This window comes from Myotis myotis, unplaced genomic scaffold, assembly GCF_014108235.1.
Source record: "Myotis myotis isolate mMyoMyo1 unplaced genomic scaffold, mMyoMyo1.p scaffold_m19_p_1, whole genome shotgun sequence".
Lineage (NCBI taxonomy): Eukaryota > Metazoa > Chordata > Mammalia > Chiroptera > Vespertilionidae > Myotis > Myotis myotis.
The window spans coordinates 166,235,114-166,258,232 of NW_023416313.1; the positions used below are offsets into that span (position 1 = coordinate 166,235,114).

General features: G+C 44.0%; 1 protein-coding gene across 4 annotated transcripts in view; it reads right to left on the minus strand.

Annotated features, from left to right (window-relative positions):
* The window catches only part of CEP152 (centrosomal protein 152), a 100,512-nt gene that overhangs the window by 52,257 nt on the left and 25,136 nt on the right, over positions 1 to 23,119 (minus strand). For all 4 annotated transcript variants that reach the window (XR_004966292.1, XM_036300782.1, XM_036300771.1 and 1 more), the window contains exons 9-12: positions 19,474 to 19,674; positions 14,156 to 14,303; positions 9,496 to 9,587; positions 8,653 to 8,816 (exon numbers count right to left, since the gene is read on the minus strand). Coding sequence is in view for 3 of the 4 variants with exons in the window: in XM_036300782.1 (XP_036156675.1) it covers positions 8,653 to 8,816; positions 9,496 to 9,587; positions 14,156 to 14,303; positions 19,474 to 19,674 (605 nt within the window). In the remaining variant the exon portion in view is untranslated. The remainder of the gene's footprint in view (positions 1 to 8,652; positions 8,817 to 9,495; positions 9,588 to 14,155; positions 14,304 to 19,473; positions 19,675 to 23,119) is intronic.

The window sequence follows — 23,119 nt, forward strand, 5'->3', positions numbered from 1 at the left end:
ACAGAAAGAGAGCTCTAGAGCGCTCTGTAGGAATGTCAGGAAGTTACCTCAGGACCAGGAAAAGAACAGAGAGGGAAGTACCTGCATTCCAATGAGCCACAGTGGGAAGACCTCCCAATTTAGAGCATCAAATATTGCCTGAGTAATGGGGCCAAATAAGCCCCAGATTAAAGGCTGCTCTAAACCTAATCTCACAAAACCTATAAAAGAGCCTCAAAAGGATAAAGTGAATTCCAGGTAACTTAACTGTGTCACAGGAAAAAAATGACAGTATTTTAAAATATACAGTAAAATCTAACTTCTAAAATAAAAATTTTAAGTGTCCAGCACCCAATCAAAATTTACCAGGCACGCAGATAAGCGGGAAAGAAAATAACCAGGAGATAAATCAATCAATAGAAAATGAACCAGAAATGACACAGGCAATAAAATTAATTAAATATACCATATGTTTAAGAAGGTAGAAAAAAATCAAACATGATGAGGATAGAAATGGAAAACATAAAAAAGATCCAAATTGGACTTACAGAGACAAAAAAAAAATGATAATATGGTTGCCTAGAGCTGTGTGGGCAGGAAGGGGTAATGGAGAATAACTGGCAATGGGTATGGGGTTTTGGGGGGGGAATATTAAAATGTTCTAAAATTCGGTTATGGTGATGGTTGCACAACTCTGTGACTACACTAAAAACCACTGACTGTACTCTTAAAATTGGTAAATTTTATGGTTTGTGAAATATATAAACAAAACTGTACAAGAAAACAAACAAGCACAAACACTATATGAGTTCCATTCGTATGAGGGCAAACCCAATCTATAGTGTTTAGGTATGAATATTAGGTCTTGAAAGGATAACAACAATAAATAAAAACAGAAAATTATTGCCATAAGAGTCAAAATAGCAGTTACTCTCCAGGCTGTGACTGGAAAGAGGACTGTGGGCAGTTTCTAGACCTGGGCAGTGGTTCCATGGGTATTCACTTTAAAATCATTCATTAAGTTTATGCTTCAAGCACTTTTCTTTATGTGTTGTACTTCACAATTTTAAAAGGTTTAAAAAGTAAACTAGACTATAAAAACACTAGAAAAATACCACCAACAAGATTTTAAACAGGAAAAATAATAACTTTCAACACTGGTTAGGTACATAGAAATAGGTACTGTCAGGATGTGGGAAACAATGCAAACTACAGGGCTACTTGGCAACATGTATCAAAGGCCTCACATAATGTGCAAATCCTTTAGCAAGAATATTCCTCCACATCTTAAGGAAATAATCAAAGATGTGAATAAAGACTTGGCTATAAGGATGCTTGTAATAATAATGTATTATTTACAATTTCAAATTTTTTAAACAGTGTGTCACTAACTAAAATATATTACACTCATCCACATATCCATTAGTAAATATCCTATATAATAAAAGCCTAATATGCAAATCGACCAACCGGTCGCTATGAAGTGCACTGACCACCAGCGGGGCAGACGCTCAATGCAGGAGCTGCCCCCAGCCCTCAGGCCCCAGGCCAGCCAAGGCAGGTGTCAGTGGGGACCCCCCGACCACCCCACAGAGGGAGGCGACCGGCGGCGGTGGCAGGGGGCAGGGCTGGGGAGTAGGCAGCACCAGGCGGGCCATGGTGGGTGCCAGTGGGGACCCCCAATCACCCCACCGGTCGCCCCACAGATCAGCCCTGATTGCTGGCCACGTCTAGGGACCCTACCCGTGCACGAATTTTGTGCATCAGGCCTCTAGTATATAACAATATCTACTGACTAAAGATTTCAGAATGTACTAAGGCACATTATAAAACTATATTCTACATTATTTTATCTCTTAGAAACATCAAAACCGATGTGGAAATTATATACCAAAATGTGTCTTGGCCAGTATGGCTCAGTTGGTTGAACATCGTCCCAGGCACTGAAAGGTCACCAGTTGGATTCTCAGTCAGGGCACATGCCCAGGTTTCAGCTTTGATCCCAAGTTGGAGTGCATGTGGGAGGCAACCGATTTAGGTTTCTCTCTCACATCAATATTTCTCTCTCTCTCCCTCTCCCTTCCTCTCATTCTCTAAAATCAATAAAAACAGATTTTTTAAAAAAGACACTAAAATGTTAATAAAGGTTTTCTTCATGGGAGTTGAAGTAAGATTATAAGTGCTTTTAATTTTCTTGTTTTCTCACTCTGTATTTTCTATTTTTTTTCCCATAATAAAGGAGAAAGGTACTTTAAAAAATAAATATTGATAGCATGTACCCTTAAAATGATGTTAAGAAAATGGAACCTTGTTGCTGTGGTCTTCCTCCACAAAACCCAAAGGAAAAACATAATTGTGAGATAAACAGAAAATTCCAATAGAGGGGCTTCCTAGAAAATAGTTGACCAGTATTTCTCAGAACGGTCACAGTCATCAAAAAGAAGGAAATTCAATAACCAATGGACACAAGACAATGGGGGGTAGGGGAGGCCAGGGGAAGGTCAAGGGGGAAGAAAAAAAAAGGAGACATATGTAATACTCTTTGTAATACTTTAAGCAGTAAAACAAAATTTAAAAAAAAAAAACCATTAAGTTTACTCTGAGCATCTTAGAACTGAACAAAAAATGTAATGGCTCCCTATTTAGATAATAAAGTTTTTTCCATGAAAATTTAAAAACGCCCTAACCGGTTTGGCTCAGTGGATAGAGCATCGGCCTGCGGACTGAAGGGTCCCAGGTTCGATTCCGGTCAAGGGCATGTACCTTGGTTGCGGGCACATCCCCAGTAGGAGGTGTGCAGAAGGCAGCTGATCGATGTTTCTCTCTCATCGATGTTTCTAACTCTATTCCCTCTCCCTTCTTCTCTGTAAAAAAATCAATAAAATAATATATTTAAAAAAAATAAAGAAGGAAATTCAAGAGGAACTAAGGAAATATGACTCCTAAATACAATGTGGTACCCTGTCATGTGATCCTGGGACAGAAAAGGGACATCAAGTAAAAACAAAGACCATCTAAATCAGTGATGGCGAACCTTTTGAGCTCGGCGTGTCAGCATTTTGAAAAACCCTAACTTAACTCTGGTGCCATGTCACATATAGAAATTTTTTGATATTTGCAACCATAGTAAAACAAAGATTTATATTTTTGATATTTATTTTATATATTTAAATGCCATTTAACAAAGAAAAATCAACCAAAAAAATGAGTTCATGTGTCACCTCTGACACACGTGCCATCACTGATCTAAATCAATCATGGATATATCAGTCAATGATACTATATCAATATTATTTCATTAATTGTAACAAAGTACTGTGCTGATGTAGGATGTTAATAGGGGAAAATGGGTGCAGAGTATACAAAAACTGTATTATTCTAATTTTGTTTAAATCTAAAACTGTTCTAAAATATTAACATCTATTTCTTAAAAACTAAATAAATAGTATCTGAGTCAAAATTTTTACTGTTTTCAGATTCAAAAGATTCCAAATGAAACATTAGTATATATGCTACATGTACACATACTCACGCATACAGAGAGAGAATTAAGAACATATATAGTTTTAACATAATAAAAGGAGCTCCTTCCAATATGCTACATACTTATCGATATGCTGTTCATATATGTGATATTTATGTATCACAGTGTCTATATAGATCTCAGTGTATGTAAATATATGCCTGCATATATATATACTAGAGGCCCGGTGCACAAAAATTTGTGCACTCGGGGGGGAGGAGGGTCCCTCAGCCCGCCTGTGCCCTCTCGCAGTCTGGGACCCCTCGGGAGATAACGACCTGCTGGCTTAGGCCTGCTCCCGGGTGGCAGAGGGCAGGCCCAATCCCTAGGTGCAGCCCCTGGTTGGACCAGAGCAGGGCCGATTGGGGAGTTGGGGTGCCGCCCCCTGTCATGCACAGAGCAGGGCGGATTGGGAGGTTGCGATGCCACCCTCAGTCACGCTCAGGTTAGGGCTGATTGGTGGGTTGGGGCACCGCCCCCTGTCACACTCAAGGCAGAGTCGATGGGAAGGTTGTGGCACCACCCCCTGTCACGCACAGAGCAGGGCCCATCAGGGGGTTGAGGAGCTCCCCCCTGTCACTCACAGAGTAGGGCCGATAGGGGAGTTGGTGCACCGCCCCCTGTCACACACAGAGCAGGGCGGATCAGGGGGTTGGGGCGCCGCCCTCTATCACCCACAGAGCAGGGCCGATCAGGGGGTTGGGGCGCCGCCACTGTCACACTCAGGGCAGGGCCGATGGGGAGGTTAAGGCTCTACCCCGTCACACACAGAGCAGGGCCCGTGGGGTGAGGGGGTTGGGGCGCCGCACCCTGTCACACAGAGAGCCACAGGGTGATCAGGGGGTTGGGGAACTCCCCCCTATCAGGCACAGAGCAGGGCCGATCAGGGGGTTGGGGTGCCTTCACCTGTCACGAACAGAGCAGGGCCGATAGGGAGGTTGTGGCCCCGCCCCCTGTCACACACAGAGACGCAGGTCGATCAGGGGGTTTGGGCACTGCCCCCTGTCACACTGATCCCGGTGCCGGGAGGCCTCTCAGCTCCACTGATCCCGGTGCTGGGAGGCATATTACCCTTTTACTATATAGAATAGAGGCCTGGTGCATGGGTGGGGGCTGGCTGGTTTGCCTTGAAGGGTGTCCTGGATCAGGGTGGGGTTCCCCACTGGGGTGCCTGGCCAGCCTGGATGAGGGGATGATGGCTGTTTGCAGCTGGTCACACATCCTTCAGGGTGGGAGTCCCCACTGGGGTGCCTGGCCAGTCTGGGTGAGGGGCTGATGGCTGTTTTCAGGCTGGCGGGTGACTGAAGCTCCCTACTGCTCCTTTTTTTCTTTTTTTTTTTATTCTGGGCCAGCTTTAGCTCTGAGGCTCCAGCTCTTAGGCCTCCGCTCCTGAAAGCAGGTATCTGGTTTGTTTCGGTTCTATAATCGAAACTCTGTATCAACTCCAGCTCTGAGATCCCAGCCGGCTGAAAGCTGGTTTCTGGGGTTTTGTTTAGCATCTATATTTGTTACAATGTTTGAAACTGCAGGCTCAGAGGCCAGCTAGGCAGGCGGGGAACGTTGTAGTCCTCCGTCACTGAAGCAAGCAAGCCTCATGTTAGTTTCAAGCTGCCTGGCTGCCGGCGGCCATCTTGGCTGGCAGTTAATTTGCATATCTTGCTGATTAGCCAATGGGAAGGGTAGCGGTCGTACGCCAATTACCATGTTTCTCTTTTATTAGATAGGATAGATCTCACCTATTTTAACCACTTCTATCTATATAGAAACAGAATATGTAAATATAATAGAAATAGACTTATATAAGAAATAGAATATAAAACATATTGAATGCATCTGCCCATACTGTGAGACATGGTGAACTGACTTTAAGCAGAACACTTATTTTGCTCAGTTAACAAATTATGCATCCCTCATTTCTTTCCTTACTGACTGCTGACCACTGAAACAGCACATCGTGTACTCCTGGAGGGAGCCAAGTCAGAGAGCAGAGAAAGTACTTGCTAAAATAATTTTCTCTTCTTTTCCAAAAGGGAAAAGTCAACGGGGGTGACCAGCCCTGCATAAGGCTTACTACTGAGCCCTGTGGAAGTTGGTTCCCCTGAATCCAAATAAACTGTAGTCCCTTGTGAAGCCTGCTGAGAAGACCAAAGGGAAAAGGCATTCCACTTGTTAAATGTTTATTATTTGAGCTTCGCAGCCAACTATAATAAGGGAGAGGAGAAGCTGTCTGCAAGCCACATGCAGATTTAGTTACTCAAATTCCACGAATGTGAAACAGAACACTGAGACTAAACCCTTCACATTTACCAGGCGGTAGCTTGAGCGATGTAGTAGCTGGGGATAAAAGCTTGGAGCCGCTAATAATTGGGGCTGTGATTTGAAAGCAGCTCAAGTCAACAAAGAACTAAAATTCTCTACAATGGGAAAACCATTGCTTCCTCTTTTCTAAGAATCACAGGCCAGCAGAGGAAAGGTACAAATCTTCTCTCCTATTACAACTCTCACGTTGATCTAAGAAGGAATAGTTCTACTTTCTCCTCTAAACTGAATTCTTATCTATTAGACTGCGGGTAGGTGGGATGACTGTAGCTGAACCTTTCTTCAGATATCCCGTGTTTCACTGAATTCTTCTCAATGACTGAGCTTCAGTGACTACCCACTATGTGTTAAGTTACTCTCCACTTTCCCAGTTGTACATGGCTGGTATTCCTTTTCCCATGACAGAGATGTGATGTCTCAGATTTATTATCTATGGGAATGGGTTTTAGATTACTATAAGATTTTAGCTATGAGTATTATACTTAAGTAGAAAGAGAAAAAGTAGAATACATTTTAGTAGACATTATGATGAAGTCAGTCTACTTGAAAATATATATATTATATACATACATATAATATATATACATATTATTATTTACCCAATTTCCAAGCTAATTATGGCATAAACTAAAGCAATAACATACAGTACTGAAAAGAAAGCTTTTCTGGAGTGAACTAAATATTTAAAATAGAAGACATAAAGAATGACGTTTAAGGCCAAATGGTTTGACTGTCATATAAACACAGAACAGCAGGTTTACGTGACAGTGAAGTTTGGGGTTCAAGTACTGGCTCTGCTGATAATGGTCTACTTTCTTGGGCAGAAGAGTTTAGCTCTTTGAGCTCTGATTTTCCCAATTCTAATGTGATGACTGATAACGGATCTGACACTTTTCTCAAGGTTGAGATGTGGATCAAGGACCTTTTATAAAGAATGTGTTGAGTAAGAAGTGGATTGATATAAGATCTGATCAATGGTGTATTTTAACCAATCACCTATTAAATAATAATAGTAACACCTACCGTTGATGAAGTGCCTCACATACTGGAACATATTACATAAGGTCCTTCTTATTCATTATCTGTTTTAATCCTCACTTGAACCCCCAAGATATACCCTATAATCCACTTATAGAAAAAGCCAGATAAGAAAACTGGCTTAGAAAAGTTAAGAAAATTGCCCAAGGTCATAAAGCTACTAATAAATGGCAAAACTATTATTCAAAACAAAATCTGAATCATCTGGCATCAACAGGAAATGAGGCATTCACAACAGTAAATTTTCCAGATGACATTTTTAACTTTAAATTTTTATGTAAATCTGTCTAAAAAATGTAACACATACATCCTCTTGCACTTTAATTAACTAACCACGCTGACAGCTTTCTTGGACAACCTGGGACCATGTGGATCAGCAGCTCCATCCAACCCATTGTGCTCCCATAGACCTCTCCTTGCTGCGCTGTCTGGCTAACCCATGGAAGTACCTCTCCCAAGCCCTAGCCCCAGCTACTCTTCCATCAGATAACTCATGGGTACAAACAAATCCAAGTCCGTAATGGCCCTAGGCTAAGAGCCTGACAATGACTCCAATGAAATACACCACATGATTTAGTTCTATGATTTTCTTCTTTGCTTTCTCGCGGATTGTAGCTGTGGTCTTTAGAGATGACAGTCGCTAAAGGCTGACCTCCAGGTAAATGGGGCCTTACTAAACTAAACAACATATTGTTTCACAGTATTTCCTGATCACTTGAGATTTCAATTTACTGAATCTCATCTTACAGGTCTAAAAACAAAAGCCAGTACTAAAATATATAAGTTCTACAAGCTATTGCAGAGCAAACCCTTCAGGATACTTACATACTTGTACTTAGCTGCCTGATGCCTGAAGAACAACAGATAATGGACACTCCCACTAAACAATAATGATGGTAAACGTGGTCTTGAACTGGAAACCGGATGGTGCTGGTGTGGGCCAATGTATTCAAGGCTTTCCTTAGCCTGAACACAGGCTCTTCCAGACAGGCACCTCTCATCTTATCCCAGATCACCAGAGAGAAGGGGAAATACCCCTTTGTACACTAAGCATGTAGCACTTGGCTGCTTACAAGTATGTCTCCCCCTCCCCACCAGACAGAAGGTGAACCCCTGTGGGAAGGGACTGTCTATAGCTCATCTTCTGTACTCCACTCCCAGAGCCTTCATCACACCTTCCAGAAAGCAAGTGCTTCACAAATGTGCATCCTCTCCTCCATTCATCTTTTAAGTGTTTAATGATTCCTAAATATACTCCCTCCTCTAGCATTACCATGTCCTCCCCCGTCAGTCCCAGGGAGGGATGATAAAACAGTCCCTTCCATAGAACTGCTAAAATAGCTGTGTTAAAAATCCCTATTTTAAGACGAAATCCCTATTTTAAAAGGCCACAGTAAGGTTTCTAGAGAAAATTAATGCTTATTTTCTCATATACTACTGATAAATGCCAGACGCCTGCCTTCAACAGTGTTAATATAATAAAAATAATATGCTTCGCCTTAATAGTAAAACAGATCCATAACCTCAATTGTAGAATTTACTTTGTATATTTTAGCTAGTCATTTTTTTACCTTACTAAAACTGATGTGCCTATTGGTGCTGAAGATAGCGCAATATCAGTTCTTGAGGTTTCTGTTCATTTTGATATCAGACATTTGCACTTCATCAGATATTACTAAAACATACCGGGACCCCTGGTCAGCTCATCAGCTATTGCCTGGTGCCAGTTGTTTACCAAGCCTCATCAGCGTTAATAATGTAGACTCTTCTACAGTAAACTATTTTCTCCATACCTCTTAACTTCAGATTTCTTCCAGTTGGCTTTTTTAATACCCAAATCCACGTATGAGTCCATGAGTTCTGCGTTTAATTCTCCTTCTGAGTCACTTGGAAGTATTCCTAGTCTTGCAGCAGATTCATAGAGAGAAATTTCATCTTTTAGTTCTGCTAATTCTTCCTACAACACAAAATTATTAAAAGTTATTTTCATGATTTTCCTATAAGAAGGAATCAGGCATATTGTCTATGCTTCAAGAGAAGGCAGAAACGCTTCTTCAAATACACGTTAGCACACGTTAACTATAACTTTACAAAGGCCAGGGCGGATCAGGTTTTCCGCAAACCGAATGGAGGAACGAATACATGAGGAAGAACATGCAAGTCGGTTCTCTCACACCTCCCTCACATTCTGTTCTCTTCCATGAAAAGTACCCCTGGAGCTGAGGTACCGGTGGCAGCACTTTTGGGCTCGCTAGAGCAGGAGACAGAGTAGACTGGTTTCCCAGCAACAGCTGTCCTTCATGGTCTGCCAGCAGCAAAAAGGCACACCACCTCTCTCCAGTGGAGGGTCCCCTGGACCGCTACCTCCAGCAGGAAATGTCAGCGGCGCCGGAGGAGGAGGTGATAGCATCCCAGCTGCGCTGTAGGTTTTCATGCCTGTAGACAACCTTTTCTCTGGGGCACACACAGAGACAGGCCCCTGGGCTTGACTCCCCAGCCATAGGGGTGAGCCTGTGAACAACTCTGACGGGCTGCTCTGGAGATGGTCCACTGCCTTTTTGATGTAGAGAAATCCAAGGTTCAGAAAGGTGATGTAATCCAGCCACCCACCGTCTCTTCCAAGGGGCCATGCTCACCTGCAAAGCCCTGTTCATGCTTTCACTCATTGCATGTGCCTTCTGAGCTTGCTGCAGCTGGAGCCGGAGCTGAGCCACCTCCTGGACTGAGCCTAGCAGGGAAGGGTCACAGAATACACCAAACGTAAATGGCCAAAGCACCTATGGGGTACAGAAGACATGAATCCACTGAGGCTACAGAAGGTGGGATTCTGCTTTATTACGTTTTAATATCTATTCAGGTGCACACAAGAATAGTCAGGGGACCCAGAAGGCACAGGTCCAAGATTTAATATGGCTCCCCATATGTCTTTGGGAAGTTAAAAACATGGGCTACTGTGATCTTGCTGTGAATCAAATCACGTCTCCAGACCTGAACACTCTAGAAGTCCTTTAATAGGAGCATAACATTCCAACTCATAGAAAGCCAAAGTGAAAATTCTTTGGAACCCATTTCTATCCTCTAATAAGAAAACTACATCTGGATGCCTTTAGCTTCTTTCTAAATGTTTTTATTTCCGCCACCCTGACCTCCACAAGTGAAAGAAGCCTATTAGAATTATGCCTCTGAAACTTTAGTAACCTAGTATTATAAATGTAACAAGGGAGGGTCCCATTTAATTTTTTTCTTGTTTCTTTTATTCTTTTTTTTAATGTTTTTATTAATTTGAGAGAGAGAGGAAGGGAGAGGGATAGAAAGATAGACGCATTGATGAGAGAGAGACATCAACCCGCACACACCCCCACCGGGGATCGAGCCCACAACCCAGACACATGCCCTGATCGGGAATGGAACCCAGACCCCCTGGTTCAACCACTGAGCCACACCCACGTGGGAGTCAAATGAGGTGGGGGGAGGGGAGAGGATTCCATTTACAAGGGACTTTATTGGGTTTCCTCAAAAGAAAATGAGCATCTGGGAAATGTTTAAGCAAAGTAATGATGACATATTATGCAACTAAGAAAATCATATTTTCAAATCCTTTAATGGCAAGGAAAAAGTCTCATAGTTTATGACATGGGAAACAAAAGAATACTAAACTAAACCAGGAGGGGAAACCTAAATAGAGCATGGTCCAAATTTTGATCAAAACGCACACATTTAGACAATCTTTGACATTAGTACTTTTGACTTGTTTTGTTTTGTTTTTTAGAGAGTGGGAAAGGGAGAGAAAAACATCGATGTGAGAGCAAAACATCAATTGGTTGCCCTTGCACGTGCCCCAAATAGGGCTGGGGATAGAACCTGTAACCTCACTTTTTGGTGTGTGTTTTTATAAGAGAAAGCTTCTTTAGAAAGTTACAGAGGTAGATGATGTGAGCTTTAGAAGAACTGGGCTCAGGAAACAAGGCAGAGAAGCAAAAGAAGGGCCCTTGAAAATCAAGAGAAAGAAAGCAAAATACACTTAAAAAAAGACTCCAGTGGGCATGCTCTAGGGAGTAAAAGAATGAGCTAGGTGCTCTGTCTTGAGGGTTTTAAAGGTGGAGATCTGAGGGGAGGTCTTAGCAACAGATCTCAATAGAATATTCATCAGCTTTCCAGGTGTGTCCTTTCAGGGCTGTGGTCTCCACTGATTGGTGGGTGCCAGGGCAGGGGACCATTAATCCTTGCAGCTGGTCCTGATGTCAGCCCTGGCATGCAACGGAGGCCTAGACATTATCGCTAAGGAGTTAGTGCTTAAGGGAGTGGTTGTGCAAGGCCCTGCATGGGAGTCGAATGAGGCCACTCTTCAGCCCTTTGTCCCTCCTCTAAGGGGGTCTATCACATGACTAGCGGCATGCCAGGGGAGGAAAGGTCAGGGGAGGGTCTGAACCACATGACCATCAATGTGAAGGGTCAGGGAGTCTAAACCCATGACCAGAGACACTCCAGGGGAGGAAAGGTCACCCTGAGGCAGGTCCTTGTTTTCCTAGTTTTTCCCATTGCCAGGTACCTGGGGATTTCTGCCCAGGGGAACTTCTATACCTGGCCCCTCATCCTTGCTCTGCTCATGTCTACCACATTCCCCACTCCAGGGTCAGGGCTCTGATTGACTTTTGAATAACCCACTCATACCCATTGTACCAATAGTCAGAATTGACTTAACATGCCAAAATGTAACTTTCATATATGTATACTAATTAATAACCCCTGAGCTATTTCCACAGCACGGAAAATAAAAATTTGATTATTTTATTGCCTTTTACTCTAATAGCTACACTAATAAAAGACAAAAATGCAAATTGGCCATACCTTCGCTACACCTTAAGCCATGCCCACCTGCCAATCAGAGCGACTATATGCAAATTAACCCAACCAAGATGACGGCCGGCAACCACAGAGCTGGAGCGAGCAGGAGGCTTGGTTGCCCAGTATAGGAGGAAGCCAAGCTTCCCGCCTGCTGCGGCCAGCTCTGAGCTCCACTCAAAGCAACAAAGTTTCAATTATAGAAGATAAATAAACCCCAGATACCTGCTTTCAGCCAGCCATAGCCACGGAGCTGGAGCGAGCAGGAGGCTTGGGTTGCCCCTGGCGATGGAGGAAGCCAAGCTTCCCGCCCGCCCTGGCCGGCTCTGAGCTCCACTCAAGGCTACAAAGTTTCAATTATAGAAGGTAAATAAATCCCAGAATAAAAAAAAAATTAAAAAAAGGAGAGGCTGGGAGCTTCCGTCGCCGGGGGGCTTGGCCAGCCTGAAAACGGCCCTCAGCCCCTCACCCAGACTGGCCAGGCACCCCAGTGGGGACCTCCTACCCTAAAGGGTGTGTGGCCAGCCTGCAAACAGTCATCAGCCCCTCACCCAGGCTGGCCAAACCTCCATGGGGTGAGGGTCCCCACTGGGGGGGGCTTGACCAGCCTGCAAACAGCCATCAGCCTCTCACCCAGGCTGGACAGGCACCCTAGTGGGGACCCCCACCTTGAAGGGGGTGTGGCCAGCCTGCAAACAGCCATCAGCCCCTCACCCAGGCTGGCCAGGCACCCCAGTGGGACCCCCACCCTGATCCGGGACACCATTCAGGGCAAACCAGCCGGCCCCCACCTGTGCACCAGGCCTCTATCCTATATAATAAAAGGGTAATATGCAAATTGACCCTAACAGCGGAACGACTGATCAATGTGACACACACTGACCACCAGGGGGCAGATGCTTAATGCAGGAGCTGTCCCCTGGTGGTCAGTGTGCTCCTACAAGGGGAGCTCTGCTCAGCCACAAGCCAGGCTGATGGCTGCCAGCACAGCAGTGGTGGTGGGAGCCTCTCCCGCCTCCTCAGCAGTGCTAAGGATGTCCGACTGCAGCTTAGGTCTGCTCCCTGCTTATAAGTGGACATCCCCCAAGGGCTGCCAGGCTGCCAGAGGGATGTCTGACTGCTAGCTTGGGCCCGATCCCCCAGGGAGCGGGCCTACGCCAGCAGGTGGACATCCTCCAAGAAGTCCCAGACTGCAAGAGGGCATAGGCTGGGCTGAGGGACCCCCGCCGAGTGCACAAATTTTTGTACACCAGGCCTCTAGTCATTTTATAAAAATGAATAGGAAATCAAAACACTGCTGAAACTAATGATAGGAAGCATATTCTCAAACTTAATACCATGGAGACCATAGGAGAAATCTTAAGAATGACACCCCTAGATGGTGTGCTCAGTGGCTATAGTGTCTGCCCCTGGACCAAAGGGACATGAGTTCAAAATCGGATCAAGGGCACATAATGGGTTGCAGGTTTGATCCCCATTCCCCCTCCTAGCTCCCCCCTCCCCCACCACCTCCAGGAGCGTGCAGGAGGCAACCAATCAATGTGTCTCTCTCACATCAATGTTTCTCTCTCTCTCTCTCTCTCTCTCTCTCCCTCTCCCCCCCCCCCCTTCTTCCCTTCCACTCTCTATAAAAATCAATGGAGCCTGCCCGGTGTGGTTCAGTGGTTGAGCATTGACCTATAAACTAGAAGGTCACCGTTCGATTCCTGGTAAGGGCACATGCCCAGGTTGTGGGCTCAATCCCCAGTGTGGGGCATGCAGGAGGCTTCTCACCAGGGCCCAGGCGAGAAGCAACCAATCAATGTGTTTCTCTCACATCAATGTTTTTCTCTGTCTTTCCCTCTCTCTTCCACTCTCTCTAAAAATCAATGGAAAAATATCCTTCGGTGAGGATTGATTTTTTTTTAAATTATAAAAACTATAACTCACTGGCTTCAATTGATTAGGTAAGTGGCTATATTCCATTGTGAGAGGGAAAATAATTAAAGAAGTTACACAAAATGACAGAACTACATGATCAGTGATCAATTCCAAACAGCAAAATATAACAGGATTTCATATTGTTTTTAGCTTTCAGAGATAGACTCTACATTATAACATGTCATTTATTATTCAATTTTTGAACATTCAGCTTTGGCACATTTTCAAAAGCAGGTTATTATCTATGCGTGTGGCCTTCATTTCACTTGAAGGAAATACATTCAAATGTCTACTGCAGTTACCTCTGTGCAGTAGAATTATTGGTTATTGTTATTTTCTACCTTATATTGTCTGTGTTTTCCAAATTATCTAATAAATATGCACTAGCTCTGACACATGTATAGTAACGATGTTTAAAAAATTGTTACCAACGACCTTGATTGTCTTTTCTGGGTCTTTATAATTCAAGGCTCCTATGTTCTCTCTGCATAGTATACTAGCCTTCCGGGAGACCACAGAGCCTCAGACACCCACCTGAGTGCAGCAAGTTGGCACACTGGTTTTGACTCTCCTCTAGACTTCTGGACAATCTGTTAATCATCTCCGTCTTTTCTAATTTGGTTGCTTCTTGATTCCTTTCCAGTTGTTTCACCTTGTCTTTCAAATGACAGCAAATGTCTTCCTAAATAGAAAAAGTGTTCAAGAAGTCATTTTTATGATCCGTTATTAAGTATTAAACTATCAATTATCATTCATGATTGGGTTTTAAGTCAACTATAAAATCATCACATGGCAACATCACCTCCTCTACAAGGATAAGTGCACGGGACTGGGAGTCAGGCGAAACAAGTCATGCAATCTTGGTTGAGTCATCAACTTCTCGGTCTGTTTTTTTTCTTTTGGAATTACACTAACAAAGGTTGAATTCCATGATTTCTAAAGTGCCTTCTGCTCTACATTCACAAGACACTGCTGTTCTAGAACTAGGTCCTATTCAGGCCAAAGGAAAGGCAGTACATTCCTACTAGTATTTGCACTTTACACTGCCAGTGAAGTGTGTGTAGACACATTCAGGCATGCCACTCTGACTCTGAAGCATGGAGTTTCTATCCCAGGACAGCAAGGACACAGACAAACACACTCGACTCTGAGCATCCAAAAACTCATTAAGTTCTGAGCAGCTAAAAATAATCTTTCCCTCTTCTGAACTCCTTTTAAACTTGATCTGTTTCTCTCGTGTTTTTCCTTCTACCTTTTACATGTCTTATTTGTCTTCATAGTTTCCTTGCAGGTGCCTATGCAGTGCCTTACACATAGTATGTACTACAAAACAAACAAACAAACAAAAACTTAAAAATAAATGACAAAGAACAACAAATAGAATGAATGTGTGCACACACGTATGTGTGTAACTGTATGGGGATGTATAAATACAGAGCATGTATACAATGTATTCAAGTTTCTTAAAAAAAAAAAATGCGTTTGTGTGTTTGGGAGTAGTGAGTCATGGGAGTGCTGAGCCCCTGTAGGAGAAATCATCACCTCTCATTCAAAAAGGACTTCACAGGCTGAATTCCAGGCCAAAGGAGCATGAGAAAGGCAGAGAGGTAAATTGGCTAAAGTTCCCTGGAAAAAACCTGAAGAAATTAATAGAAAGAGGAAAATCAAGAAAGGGCTTTAAAGCAGAAAGCACTGGGGGCCTGATCCATAGGAAAACCTTACGCCTAATAATGCCCTAAGGATACCACTCCAAAGCACACCTCAAAAGGATACGCACAGTGCCCCTGAGCAGAGGAAAGGGACTCTGAAGCCTCCTGTTTTGGCTTAACAATTCATGTGAACTTTGTGTTCTAGTTCATGATGTAGCCATGTTTGCTTTAAATTTTTTCTTCTGAATTTGTGGGCAAAATGGAGCTCCTGGAAACTGCCCGTGTTTATCCAACCCTGCCAGCCTCTTGGCCACGCTGCTGATCCCCAGGCCAGCTCGGAAAGCAGGGCTCTCACGCACCGGAGTACCACGCAAGCACAGTGAGTGCCCTAAAGTCAATGACAGCGTGAACGTGTGTGCAAGAAGGGGTGGGGAGACAACTAACGTTTATGAGCTGGGGAAGTCATAGAGATTTTACAAGAGACTGCAAACTGGTTTTAAAAAAAAAAAGTAGATATGAAAAACATTGTAAACAAAAGGCAGACTGTGGCGATGATTTACCTACATGCATTAATCAATTAAATCATGCAGTTTCCTGTTGACAAGTTCAGGAAAACAGGTTACACTCATAAACTGTGCAACTTAAACACCAAAAACAAATAAAACAAAATGAATGGCTCCATCTTTTCCATGATTAGCATGAGTGATGAGAACACTCAGTTGAAGACAAAGACAGACATCTTTTAAGACTGAATGAGACAAGTGGGGTCAAAAAAGAGTAATAATAGCTGAGTCCATGGAAGCGAATAAAATTGAACAGATTTCTATGGCACAGCCAAAATGAAGATTAGGACGGACACACACACACACACACACACACACACACACACACACAGGTCTGAGAGAGTCCCTCAGCCAATAGAATGAGTTTAAATTAAATATAACATTAAAGAAAGGTAGGAAAGGGATCACGTGAAAATCATGACACAGAAACCAAAGTCCCTGACTTCACTGAAAGCTGAAGATTTCAAGACCAGAATGAAAAAAGGTTTTAGACCCTCAAGGAGATAGAGATCCTCCCATGACACTTCCATGCATTAGAGACACAGAGGCAGGGTAAAGGAGAGAATCTGGGAGACAGTTGGCCAGGAGCGAGTTCTGTCGCTGAAGAACACTCCGAGCAGCTCGTCTGCTCTCATCTTCTCTGTCACACGGGAGGACCTAGAGAAACTCAGCCAAAGTAACGAGAACTGTTACAATGTGTTGTGAGTGTGTACAATCCTTGCTACCCAGAAAAGCTGGTGGCTAAAAGACAACACTAAAGTAATATTATAATTTCACAAGCCATATATTTCTCAAAATATACTAGTTACAGAGACATTTTTAAAAAGCCCAGCTGTACCATGGATAGCTAAGTTAGGCAATCGCCGTGTTGAATTCTGTCTTTCAAAATATACTTAAATATACATCAAGCTAGTCTACATCCTGATGTTTAGCTGTTGTTCAATAAAGGTTTGCTGAACAGGTGAAATAATGCAATTAATCTACAACTGCAGTCGCTTCCCAGCAAGAATGTGTTTTTCATAAAGCAGTGATTTTCAACCTTTCAATCTGAAGAAGCTCCCTGGTCTTCTAAAAAAAAAACACTGCATATGCTCACACCCAAAGGAAACTCCTCCGCTGTTTCAGAGGATTCATCCATCTCCTGGGGCCTAGTCCCGACTGCCTTAGAGGATGCCAGGGTAAGACTTGCTTTAACCAGGAACACTTACACTGTGTGAGCATCTACTCTGTCAACACTGTGCACATCAAACACATAGTACATGGCACACAGTCATAACTACATGAGAGCCGCTCAGAACCCAGACACCGGCGAACGTATTCATTTACTGAATTACCCAGTTATTTGTTCCTTGCTACTTACTTTCTAAGACTTATTTTACTTTTCTTTGCAATCTGCTGAACAGAGTGTAGCAGGTAAGTGTTCACCCGGAAGGGAAATAACATGCAGCTCCCTCTGTAATAACCCTTATGAAGAAAAAGCAGGCAAGGGGTAAAATGCAGTATGTACATATGGCTACCGGTTATGTGAGAAAATCTACATCGACCCTCTCCATGTGGAAGAGACTCAATGCATTTTCAGATGACAGGCGGGCATCTCCCTCGCTCCTGGTGGATTTTTACAGCACTTCTACAGTCAGGAGTCTCAATTTCGATTCTGAAATTATATAGACTGGCCTTTCATTAAAAACACTACTGAGGCAACTGAGAGCAAAGGGAGAGCACAAAAGGGCACCATAATGAAACACTCCCAGGAAGAAACAACGATAAGCACTTTGGCATCGGCACTTTGCAAAGCAGTTGTGCAATTATACACAGAGGCCTATATCCGTGCTGTGCTATGCGATGCTATTTAAAAACAACAACAAAACAGTCACAGAATGTAACGGCAGAAAAAAGACCTTAATCAGCACCTTCAGTGTCTGGTTCAGGGGTCCGAAGCCCATTCAGCGCAGAGTCAAGACTTTGTTCTCTGCTCCGGACGGGGGCAGAGAATCGAGAATGGACGGGGCTCAGGAGCTGAACACTCAGGAGTTCTCCCAGCCCTCCCCGTAACTGTGTCTAAGATAGCAGAGAATGGAGACACCTCAAGTAACCCAGGATGCAAAAGCTGCCAGACTCCACTCCTCTCATCATCCAAGGAGGACCATTCTCCACGTCTAACTTTAACGCTATTCCCCACACACAACCAAAGTTAATAAAACTGTATTTCAAATTCCATTTGTCTATATATTATATAAAGTAAATTCTCAATAATTGTACCTAACCTTTGTCTTTCCCCACCCCTATATATGCTCCACACTGGTCAAATTCATAATACGTTTCTCTATAAAAAGAATAAAAACATATTTAGGAAAATGAACATAAATAAAAACTCATATAAATGTACATTAAAATAAAATAAAATGGTATACAAACAATTATTATTGCCAATAATGCATCTTCTATAGCTCTATCTAAATAATGGAAAATTTTAGAGTCAGCTATATAAATAAGAAATAAGAACCCAAATCAGAATAAATTTTTAGTGGAATTTTCCATACACTCACATCTTATTTTTCTTCTTCTCTTCCTTTGGGTTAGATTAGTTCTGAAACTGCATTAAGGAAAATGCGCTTTGAAATTTTATTCACTGAAACGATTTACCTGGAGTTTTGGAGCACAAGCAAACCCCCACCTGACTCACCATCAGCTTACAACATCCTATTCCCTTTGGGGCAAAAGTAATAAAAACTGTGAAATGTGCTCAAGTCTCAAACCTCAATAATTTTAGATCAGACTACCTTCCCTCGTTTACTATGCTAGTCTCAAAATGAACTCTTCTCTCAAGAACCATTTCTAGGCAGTCTTAATGATGGGCTTCTTACCAAACGCTGGGAGACCCAAGAAAGGTGTTCGAGTGGTTAAGCTCCCAGGACCAGCCCTCAAGCCATCTCCCAGAACACTCATTCCTTCCAGTCTGGATTTATTCCAGGACAGTATGTATAAACTAGAGGCCCGGTGTACGAATTCGTGCACCAGTGGGGCCCCTCAGCCTGGCCTGTGGGATTGGGCCGAAACTGGCTCTATGACATCCCCCGAGGGGTCCCAGATTGTGAGATGGCACAGGCCAGGCTGAGGGACCCCACTGGTGCACGATCAAGGCCGGGGAGGGACACCGGAGGTTGGCTAGCCAGGGAGGGACTGCGGGAGGACTCCAGGGTGTGTCCGGCTCAGTCCCGATCAGGCGACCCCAGCAACAAGCTAACCTACCAGTCGGAGCATCTGCCCCCTGGTGGTCGGTGAACATCATAGTGAGTGGTTGAGCAGCCTTAGCATGTCATTAGCATATTACACTTTGATTGCTTGAACGGCCGACCTGACAACCGGACAATTAGCATATGAGGCTTTTATTATATAGGATACCCTACAAGTAAACAACTAGCACTGTGAGAATCCATCCTACCACAGGAAGGGTTTCCAAAATCATGCCTGCCTTAGGGAGTATGCATAAATAAAAAATCTTTGTCTTTAAATTTTTACTTACAATAAAAAACCTACCGCAAACATCCAAAATTTCTATATGAAGAACCACAAAATGTCAGTTACAAGACAGAACGGCTTTGCTTATTGACAACAGTGGCTCATTTGAAATCATCCCAACCTGTTCCTTAAGGGCAGCCACCGTAGCATCCAACTTGTTTTGTAAGGACAGCACTTGCTCCTCGTACTTGTTGGTGAGGCCTGCCACGACGGTCTCGTGCTGCTCCCGGGCGCGCTGCAGGGACTCGGAGTGATGCAGGTCCAGCAGCTGCTGCTTCAGGCTTTCCAGGGCCATTTCCGTCGTCCTGGACTTCTTAATCATCTAGCAGACACACGACAGCCCCGTTTATTGTATGTGACTCTGTGCTCTCTTTATAAACATTAACCCCCAAAATCAACATGCTTTAATGACAGTAGAGAAGGGTCTCCCCATGGTGGCTCTGGTTCCTTAAGGCTTCCCTGTCTGGGACCCACCAGGCCCATAGGGGTTGCAAACATTATTCACTGAGAAGAAAGAAAAAAAACTGGAATTACCCAAGATGACAATGTGGGTACCAGACAAGGAACCTGCGGCAACTATACGGTCCCAGTGCTGTTTGCAATGCTCTGTGAGCCAAGTGTGGGGGGCAATCCAACTGTCAGGTCACAGAAAAATGACAACTGTTTCTTGAAAGACTGATGAAACTTGTCAATGGTCACTTACTAAAAACACCAGTATTTTGTAACTGTACAATTATAGCTTTCAAAACTGGCTCCCAAAATATGTCCATGTCCTAATTCCTAAAACTTGTGAATACCTTATGTTACATGGCAAGAGAAAATTGAGGTTGCGGACTGAACTGAAGTTGTTAAACTGATGAGTTTAAAATAAGGAGATTATCCCAGATTATCTGGGTGGGCCTAATGTATCCACAATAGTCCTTAAATGAGGAAAACTGAGGCAGAAAGGTCAGAACCAGTGACCGCTGGCTCTGAGGATGGAAAAGGGCCATACACCCTTTGCATGTAGCCTCTCAAGGCTAGAAAACACAAGAAAATGGATTATCCCACTAATACCATTTTAATTAGCTAGTTATTAAGAATACCAAAGAAGGAAAAGGGAAGCCAGAACATTATAGGCATGTCACTTGGGCAGCTTCACCAGGAAGCTGCAACTTTACACTCCCCAGGGACCTGCTGGCCCATTCCCTGCAGATTACTAGGGGAAGGGACTGAACAAAGGGAAGATGGGCACATGGGCAGTGAAGTTGGGGTGGCCTAGGGAAGGTGCCCAGAAGTAAAACCTGGGAACAGAAATCACTGGACAAAGGAGGCAGGGCTACTGCAAGCCCGCAAAAATTTGGGAATACATAATCCCCTACACTAGTGGTCAGAAAACTGCGGCTCAGCAAACCGCGGCTCGCGAGCCACATGAGGCTCTTTGGCCCCTTGAGTGTGGCTCTTCCACAAAATACCGATTTCTGCGCATGGGCCACGAAGTTTCAACCACACTGTATGTGTGCGCCCACACGTGGTATTTTGTGGAAGAGCCACACTCAAGGGGCCAAAGAGCCGCATGTGGCCCACGAGCCACGGTTTGCCAACCACAGCCATAGACAAAGGCGCTCTCTCTCGTGGCTCTTGGCTCTCTGGTCTCTTTGGCTTTGCTCCTGCCCATGTTCCCTCCATAGCCATGTGGCCCTCGGGACCCCACACGCAGTGGACTGCTGGACTGCAGCTGGGAACACAAACTAAGCTGGTTTAATGCTGGACTGGACACTGTTCCAACATGGGATGAAAACTCTGGGCAATGGCTTTCATTCTAGCCCTACTGACATCACAGCTACACTTCTTCTATGATGGGACAGAGGGAAATGTGACCTTGGAAACTCAGGGGGGTAACCCCACAGAAATAAAGCTTTCTACAATGTCTCAGCTTCCCATGGGGACCTCCGGAAATTCTTATTCCAGTGGCACCCCAAGAAGCCCACTTCCCCCAGCAACTGGCGGGGATGAGGGGATCTCCCTACCGCTAACACCATAGAGCTTCCAAAAAGCAACACAGCCCTATTCACACCTTAATTTTAGCCCAGTGAGACCCATGCCAGACGTCGAACGTCTGGAACTCTAAGATAATAATTTGTGTTGTTTTAAACCACTAAGTTTTTGGTATTCTGTTATAGCAGCAATAGGAAACCAAAACACGTGGTGATTCTGTTAGTTTTTTTTAATTTTATTCTTTTATTTATGCTACTTTATTTCTGATAAATGCAATTTCTAATTCAGAAGATTACAAAGTTATAACCTTTTACTACATAAAAAGAAATTCAACTTTTTAATCTAATAACTTTATCAGTTTTCAAAACTTTTTAAATACAAATAATGTACTGCAATATTGTGATTCCTAAGAAATATATATTTGGTCATTCAAATGACCAATGTATTTGGTCCTCATCTGCAATCCCTGGCTCACAGCTCCCAAAACCTTGGCATTTCCTAAGTATTAAGAGTGATAAAATGTCTCTTGTTGCATGAATGAGGTTGACTTTTCACCTGAGGATGGGGGCTGGTTGTGCTGGAACTTTCAGTCCCATCCCCTGACCTCCAAAGTGGGTAGAGGGGCTAGAGGTTGAATTAATCGTAGATGTCTGATTTTAATCAACCACTCGAGTCAATGAAGTCTCCATAAAAACCCAATCAGACAAGGTTCGCAGAGCTTCTGAGGTGGTGGACATGTGGAGATGCAGGGAGAGGGTGTACTCAAGGGGGCACGAAAGCTCCACATCCTTTTCCCATACCCTACTCCATGCCTCTCTTCCCCTGGCTGTTCCTGAGTTATATCCTTTTATAATAAACCAACTAGAGGCCCGGTGCACAAAAATTCATGCACTCAAAGGGGGGTGGGGGGAAGAGTCCCTCAGCCTGACCTGCACCCTCTTGCAGTCTGGGAGCCCTCGGGGGATATCCAACTGATGGCTTAGGCCCGCTCCCCAGAGGCCACAGTCTGGCCTCCCTCTGTGGGAAGCAACCGGCAGGCCGATTGGGCAGCTGGTGAGTGGCCGGCCCCACCCCCCAATCGCCCCTCCGCCCCCCAATCGCCGTCCCCTCTCTCTGCCTGCTGGCACCTGCCTTGGCTGGTCTGGCGCCACCCACTCCCCAGCCCCGCCCCCTGCTGACCAGTCATTCCGCAGTTCGGTCGATTTGCATATTAGGCTTTTATTACATAGGCTAATCTAGTAAGTAAAATGTTTCTCTGAGTTCTGTGAGCCTCTCTAGAAAATTAATGGGACCCAACGAGGGGGTCGAGGGAACCACTGATTTACAGCCAGTCAGTCAGAGTACAGGTAACAACCTTGGATTACAACTGGTGTCTAAAGTTGGTGCAGACAGTGTCAGAATTGATGAATTCCTGGACCTCCAGCTTGTGTCTGAGAATTGCTTGGTGTTGGTTTGGGGAGGAAAGCAGGGGAGACTTGGGAAAAGAAAACCTGTGAGCAGGGGCTTGGTAATCAAATAGCAGCGTGCCGTGGAAAGTTTTGTCCATGTACAAGCATCGAAAACAACAAACAGACTTGAGTGTGAGGGTAAGAGAAGAGACAGGCAAGGGAAAAACATAATCAGAACTGTACTTTAGAAAGATTAACCAGATGGCCATAAGAGAGAATTTGGAGAAGGGATAAAAGAATAGAGACTAGTAAGAGAATTTTGCAATAGATAAAATCCCAAATTGAGGACTTGTAAACAGAAATGAGGAGACTCAACAGATATAGCAGATGAAGGGGAACAGA